The following is an 8020-nucleotide window of genomic DNA, read 5'->3' as shown; positions in this document are numbered from 1 at the left end:
TTTCTAAATCATCTATAATGGGGCCAAGACCTCCCAAGCACTAAAAAGAGCGAGCTGACATGCTGGACAAACTGTTAATTTTTTCCTGAAGAAGCTGCTATATTGCACATCTGTCACTACGGTGCAGACAATTACTCACTGAGTCAGGGAAAAAAATCTGCCGCTTGTTTCTAGCTGAGTTGTTAAGGGACCTAATGGAGAAATACAATGGCGTGGGAGTCAAAACATGCTGGTTTCCTGTGTGCTCGGCAATTGTTCACTCCTTTTGGAAGACTGTCTTGTAATATTAAAACATGTGAAGTAGACTAAGATGTGTGTGTACAAAAAACAGCAAAGGAATGAGAAGAGGTACAATAAAAGGACAGGCATATAAAGAGGTAGGACGATCAAGAACCCAGCCTTACAGATTGCAGACCACTGTACTTATTGCTGAGAACGTAACAACGCTGTGGCCAGTGTATTAGAAATACTGTGATTTTGCACATTATAAATTTCAAACTTTTAATGTGTTTTCCCCAAGTGCTTCACAACCGTCTAAAAATTATTTTATGAATTTCATGCCTCGTATATGCAAGATGGTTTATCTATACTGTTTCCATAATGAATTACAGGCATCAGTGAGACACTTTAGAATTCCAGATTTGTCAGTCATCTAACAGAACTTTAGTTTGTTTTTTTTTATCTTCTCTAAACTCATTTACTTATCATAAATGAAATTCTGGCATTTGAAGAAATTAACTTCAATAAGTGATGGAAGAATTTGTTTGGATTTGAAAAGCATATATTGAGTGAGTATACTATCTCTCAGTCTTTCTATTTTTATTGAAGAATACTGTTTTTATAAAGAAAGAAACTTTTTTTTTTAAAAGAAGTTTAATAGGAAGATGCAAACAGAAGATAGTTTTGGCTGTTTTACTTGGGATACTATTATAATATACTTTTATCTCTACAGTCTTACAGCTGGAAAATCAAGCATTCTATACACTCTTAATATACTAGCAATTTATCTTGAAAGTTCAAACTAAAAAAAAAAAGAAACATAAAAAATAGCCCTCAATTTTAACCTTACTTCAGCCTTGAAAAATTAAGAAACAAATACAGGACATTCTGATATTGCAACAGGAGGGAGGTATGTGGATCTGAGAATGATTTAAACTGTCTGACAATTCAAAGACAGGAGACAACTCTAATGTACAGATAAAACTAAAAGTGGCAATAGTAGATCATACTCCTGGCAGTTAATGGCAGTGACTCGCTGGAGACAAATCTGGATCTACTTAAAGTGTCAGGTGTGTAAAGTAATGAGTCTTTGCTTAGCAGGAACCCAGAAGAAGGAGCCTTCATGGTCCACTTGCCAGTTGAGTATATATTACTACAAGCCTGTTAAATCAATGAGTATTTAATACCTATTGCATGAAAAAAAAAAACCCTACTTATTTTAACAATTTTACTCAGTTTTTTTGGGAGAAAAGATAAGTTTAATCAACATAGTGAAATGCCTTTTACAGCAAACAAAACTCAACACTTTAATGTGTATTACGAAACACTTAAAATGTCCAAGCAGCTTTATGAGAGGCACTACTTTCCAAAAGGAAATGGAGTGATTGTAACAGATTTGAACTCTGATACTTTAAGCGGTCAGAGAGAGCCTGCGTACCCTGTTACATTAGAATCACAGAATCCTTGAGCGGAAAGAGACCTTAAGCAAGTTAGTCTAATGAAGCTTCACAGAAACAATAAAAACAGGGAAATGTGGTAGAGCAGCTCACAATCGACTATGAATACATTTGTGAATCAAATACACTTACCAATATTTTTTCTGTAATTTTTTTGAGGTATTGAAATTTTTCAAGGCTTAATAACAATGAACTTAACTGCATTATTAAATGCTAATTGTCATTGGGTACTCATTGAAACAAATTTTTGAAGTACTTTCAACTGTTAAAAAATTACTGTAAGGTAAAAGGGAAACATTTAAAGCACAAAGACAATGACTGCTTATAAATAATGGTCTTAAACATTAGGTTTTATTCTTTCCTTCTTTGTTGTACTATTAATATAACTTTCTACCAAAAGAAAAATAAAAAAAAAAGTTTTTTGCTAACGATTTCTTTACAATGCCAATTTAGATCACTTTTCTTTTTGAAAGACAAAATACAGATGAAAATGGTCTTAAAAAGCATGTCAACAGTGATTTTTTTCTCTTTTGGGAAATATCTGCTCAAAATGAAATGTACTGAATAGAAGCAATTGTCAGTTCAATTTACAAGAATACCAATTCTCCATGTTAATATAAACATTAATAAAATGCAATATTTTGTAATTATGTCTGTATACTGCACACAGGCATTATAAATACACCTATAGGTACACATTATGCATCTCTTTACCCCTACTGTGTTAACTTCTGTTTGATAACCACAGTATGAGTTATAAAATATATGGTATTTAAATGCTGAGACCAATTTATGGGCAGATTTTAATTAGCAATGAATTCTTATTTAAAAGGGTACCATATAGTTTAAAAATAAAAGCAACCAAATTAAATATTGTATTTGGGGAGCAGAAAAGAAGGAAACAAATGACTCCAGCACACAGTCTGGTCATTATCAAGTATAACAAATAAATTTTTTAAACAGTCAAGTTGCTAATGTAATCATGCTCACCGTCTCTAGGCTATTGCAGGTAATTAGGATAGAAAAGGAAGACCTATGCACTCTCTAAAATTTTTAGTACAACCAATTAATTTGCTATAAGGCTACAGATACTGTAGAAGAGTGGCTTCACAAAGGAGCAGAAGAAACATCTTACTACCTTTTAAAGGAAATATAAATGATACATTCTAAATCTTGGGGTTCTATGGACATCATAACTGGCAAAAAGTTAACTGTAACTATATATAAAACACAAATTAGTGGGCTTCAGATGGTGAAAGACATTTGATTTATACTAAAAAATTCCTATTTTAATTGTGCTTGTTTCTCCAATTAAGTTCAGGTACAACCAGAACATCAGGTCTGCACTGAATTTTCTTAAAGACTGAATGCTGAGGGCATGTCAGTAGGAGTACGGGGGAAGCTTGGGATGTTATCACTTTTCTGCTTTGAGTGCTGATTTACATATACTGTAGAGTACATATATTCTGTACAATTAAACACTTCAACAGAATAAGAAGTATTTTAAGTCCTCTGTGAAACACATAGAGGGCGTCAAGATGAAGAACTGTCTTCTATTAGCTGAAAATACAAAGAAGAATTTTTTTGAGGTGTTAGAGAACCTAAATGTACATCCTACAGAAGTTGCTTTGGAAGATCTGTATCTGGCCAGAACAGCAACAATAAACAGCATTCATAAGGACTGCAATATTTAATGAAGAAGTTCCTATACACTAGTCTGATATATATACTGCTCTTCTTCACTACAAGGGTTTTTACCTCCATTAGAACATAGTAAGGTGAAAAAGAACAGCCAAGTCCTCAGGAGTTTGGAACCAGGCTCACAATGACCTCATTGTTTGCTCTCAGTGGCTTCAAACTTGGTTTTTTGAGATCCTAGGGTTTTCGAAGATCTCCAGGCAATCAAATTAAGAAAAAGCTCAAACACCAAATTTTGAATAGACCCTAGAGCACAATACACTATCAGAAAGAAGTTTTAAAACTTGCATATAATCTTCCCCCTTTCCCTGGCTACAGAGACAGAATGAGTATTTAGAAAATATCAGTTTAAAAAATGGCAAATTTATAAGTAAAAAACTTGTAGAAAGTCCATGGGGTTACTTTATCCAATAAGAATGATTCAAAAGAACATCTCTTCTGGTCGTCCATAGTCCCCTAACCAACCTGTCCTCTAGGCACAATATCCCTGGGAAAGAAGATGATTCTCAAGAAATGTACATTTGGCAAACTGTGAAGAATTTCAAATAGAAGGTTGGCCTTCGCCTCCCCAGTTGGCAGGATTTTTTTTAGGGGACCACCTGAGAAAGGTCTTTTACATGCATAAACTTCCTTTAACACCTTTTAAAAACTCTTCTGGGGGCCAGGCATGGTGGTTCATGCCTATAATCCCAGCACTTTGGGAGGCTAATGTGGGCAGATCATTTGAGGTCAGGAGTTCAAGACCAGCCTGGCCAACACGGTGAAACTATGTCTATACTAAAAATACAAAACTTATCTGGATGTGGTGGTGGGTACCTGTAATCCCAGCTACTTGGGAGGCTGAGGCAGAACAATCGCTTGAGCCCAGGATGGGGAGGCTGCAGTGAGCCGAGATTACGCCACTGCACTTCAGCCTGGGCGACAGAGCCAGAATAAAAAAAAAAAAAAAAAAAAAAGAAAGAAACAAAAAATCTCTTTGGAAAGTGACAAGATTTAAAAAACCCATTAGAAAGGTGATCCACGTGTGTTATCTTAGTCTTTACTCAACCAATAAAAGCCATTATAAATAAAATAATCATCGTAAGTTGTTAATAATGAGGATAATAAATAAAGATCTTCTAAACTAAAAGCAATTTAGAATCTCTGATACTATGAAGCAAATGACTCAGAAATAGCTCAATACTAGGCACATAATAAAAAGGACTTCTTTGCTAGGTTTTAAAGTAACATCTTGGGTCCTAGAAAGGGCAAATCAGTACCATTTACTTCTTTTGTTCACCTTCTAAATGGGTTGGGCCATTGCCAGAAATCTGAGTTCTGGGAGAGCCATTTAACTCTTCATATAAATGGACTCAATATTGTAATAAATTACTCCAATGATTAAAATTTTAAATCCATTTACTACACTTGAGTTGATCTTAAAAAAAAATATCAATCTTTGGGAAAACAGAGGTAGAAGTACATCTGGATTAATAGAATTTACAGTTCAATCATGGTGAATTTAAAAAATACATTTTTCTTTCAATAATCATTTTATGTTCTAAATGAGGTAAAATTTATAAAATCTGCATTAAAGTAATGTCGAGGGCACTCTGGTGATAACAATGATGAGGTTTATTTTTGTCAAAATGTCCAAGGGAAACATTAATTATTGTTTGTCAACTGTGAACTTCACACTACATTGTCTAAGGATAGAAAATTAATGGGTATCACTCTGTCAGAAAATCCTCACAAAGAAGCCAAATTCAAGGAATGTGAAATTGACAAGCCTTTCAAACAAAGATGTGTTCGGACTTCACTGATGGGATGGCAGGTCTATTGGGTTACAATAGATAGGGATGATATAAAACACAATCCTTTCCTGCCTATCCCATTTTAGAAACCGGTGGGTGTGCTCACATTTGTCTGGGCATTGCAGCACTGCACACATACATGAATTAAGCAAAGCATCAGAAAGTACTGACACATGAGATTAAAATAAATAAGAGAAACGAGCTGCTCTTTATACCTAGAAATAGCTGGAAATTACTGAAAAAAATTAAAGGGCAGAGGTTTTCATTTTAGCACCATGAATTGTGATGAAATCCCATTTCTCTCACTATGGTAGGGCTGTATGCAGTAAGGAAGCTAGAGTGATGTGTTTGAGGCAATGTAGATTTTTGCTTCAAAAACAGAAGTCATGTTATCATTTTAGAACAATGGGACATACTGAATAAAGTCTGTAAAACATTTTTTCTTTGCTTTTCTTAGGCAGATTTTCCTGCATTGGGGGTATTAGTTGCGGAAGTACTTTTTGGTAGAGGAAATCCAAGTCCTAATCCCTTTGGCCTCTGCATGGCTTGAATTGGCTCAGAGATCCCCTTGCCATCTCGTCCAAGGCCTGACCCAGGTGTCCAGCCCATATTCTGAAGCATTCGGTTTCCAATATTATTTTCTAGGATTGGCTGGGCATTTTCACCTACAAATCCTGAAATGATAAAACAACAGCACACATTAATCAGTATGAACACAGCTGAAGATATTAGGCTATGAAAACGATATCCTCCTAAGTTTTTTTCTTTTTTCCAATCAGGTACTAGAGGGGGCTGCGTATTCATCTTTGGATACTTCTTGTAGCTGAGAGAACAATGGAAGAAAGATCTTGTTTAGAATTTCAATTCTAGCACCTCACAGCAGCGTGAGCTATTCAACCTCTCTGGGATTTTGTTTTCTCATCTGTGAAATAGCCACAATACAACCTACATTGCCTATCTCACAGAAACCTGTAGGACAGATGAGATCATGTATGTAAAGAAACTTCTCAGTAAACCATAAAGTACCCTACGAATGGATTTATTTTCATTACCATGTTAGCCTTATGGATTATTCTGAAAATCATCAACATATATGGTAATATCTTACATTTGCCCATGACCTTGACATTTGACAGAACCAAAACTAAAACCAAACCAAACAAAAAGCACAACTGGTGGCATCTTGAATCCCTAGGAATTTACATTCTTATAATCTCTCTCCTTGTTATTTATTATTCAGTCTGTAATGTATGCATCCTTTAGTTCCTTTCCTCCTTTTCCTTCCATGGCCACATTTAAATGACTATATAATTAAGTTAGTAGAAATAAAATAGAGGAAAATAATATTAAATATACATATATTATACAATTTAAAAAATATATTATATAAATTTGCAGGGACATAGACCACAATTCCCTCCATAGGCCTCCAGGGATAGATATATTTCTCCCTATTTCCCTCCCTCCTTTCTTCCCTTCCATCCCTCCCTTCCTCCCTTCATTCCTTATTTGAAAAAGGAGATTGGCTAGTGCTTAACATGAAATTTAGATATAGATGTTGTTTACCATATTTTGTTAGCAGGCAATTGAGAAATGCATCGATTTTAAGCATTTTCTCTTTGATGACATTTTCAAAAATAGACTTCTAATTTAATTTTCTTTTTTAGGCCCTTATAGAGAAAGTTGAGCATAGATAGTGTATATTTGGTTCTAGGGAAAAACTGAGAAGTACTAGATATCTGAAGTCCAAAGATGGAGAAATTAACAAACACCATGAAAGTCAAAGAATACAAGAACTTGAGCTCTTTCCTTCAATTGCAAGCTTGGGCTTGGCCTTGGGCGTGGTCGGTCTATCCCAGGCGTGGCACAGGTTGGCTCTTTCCTTGATTGGTTCATTTCTGTTCCTCCTCTAGCAGCAGGTATTGTATTATCGTGTATGAAAAGGGAATATAGCAAATTTGGAGCTAACCAGATACAAGCAATCAGAAATTATTTAATTTCTGATTATCAGAGCATTATCAGAGCATTTTTCATGGTTACTCCCCTCTTAGAAGAAAGTGGTTAACAAACAAACTAATATTGGAGTCTGTAAGAAAAAAAAAGAGAGAGATGAAAGTGTATCTTAAAAGAACCTTTGTCTTAGTGGGAACATATTTGGCCCAGCCCAATCTCTTATACCAGGGCTCAAATTTACAGGGATACAGTGTTTGACACCATTCCCTCCATAGGCCTCCTATACTAACACTTTCCAAATATCTATAGAATGCCTGTGGTATAGCAGCTGAGACCTGGCTCTAGCATATTTCTGCTCTGAAATGTGGACCATGTCTTCCTAGACAGAGGTTGAAATGGGCAGCTGTTGACATAACCACTCACTACCCCCTCAAAGGTTCGTGAGTCTCTTTAGTACCAACCTACACCTCACCCTGCCACTACCCCTTTCTCATCATCAGTTTTCTTCTTCTCTGACTCAGGATTATTACAGGACCTTCTCCCCAACTACCAAAAAAAAGCTGGAACTCTCTGTCCTACTGTTTGCACCTTCTCCCCAACTACCAAAAAAAAGTTGTAACTCTCTGTCCTACTGTTTCTCTGAGACTATGTTCAGAATGGTGGTACCAGCAGAGAAAGATCCTTGGATCTCAAACATCAATAAGAATAACAAAAATATTAACAATGGGACTCCAGAGTACAGTAGTGTTCTCTTTCTTATCCTGAGTTGTGGTTACCCAAATGGCCAATTTATTATTGTTCTTTAAACTGTTCATATACTTTTTTTTTTTTTTTAGACAGAGTCTCACTCTGTTGCCCAGGCCAGAGTGCAGTGGTGAAATCTTGGCTTACTGCAACCTC

The 8020-nt window shown here is 35.5% G+C and overlaps 1 protein-coding gene across 1 annotated transcript in view; it reads right to left on the bottom strand.

Moving 5' to 3' along the window:
* Nucleotides 1-1455: 1455 nt before the first annotated feature.
* Nucleotides 1456-8020, bottom strand: part of GPATCH2 (G patch domain containing 2) — a 202260-nt gene continuing 195695 nt past the window's right edge. The window contains exon 10 of the mRNA XM_011987376.1: nucleotides 1456-5841. Within this exon, the coding sequence (XP_011842766.1) occupies nucleotides 5621-5841 (221 nt within the window). The 3' untranslated portion in view covers nucleotides 1456-5620. The remainder of the gene's footprint in view (nucleotides 5842-8020) is intronic.

This window comes from Mandrillus leucophaeus, unplaced genomic scaffold, assembly GCF_000951045.1.
Source record: "Mandrillus leucophaeus isolate KB7577 unplaced genomic scaffold, Mleu.le_1.0 Scaffold309, whole genome shotgun sequence".
Taxonomy (NCBI): domain Eukaryota; kingdom Metazoa; phylum Chordata; class Mammalia; order Primates; family Cercopithecidae; genus Mandrillus; species Mandrillus leucophaeus.
The sequence above is the reverse complement of the archived record's forward strand: the minus strand, read 5'-3'. Positions and strand labels throughout refer to the sequence as shown.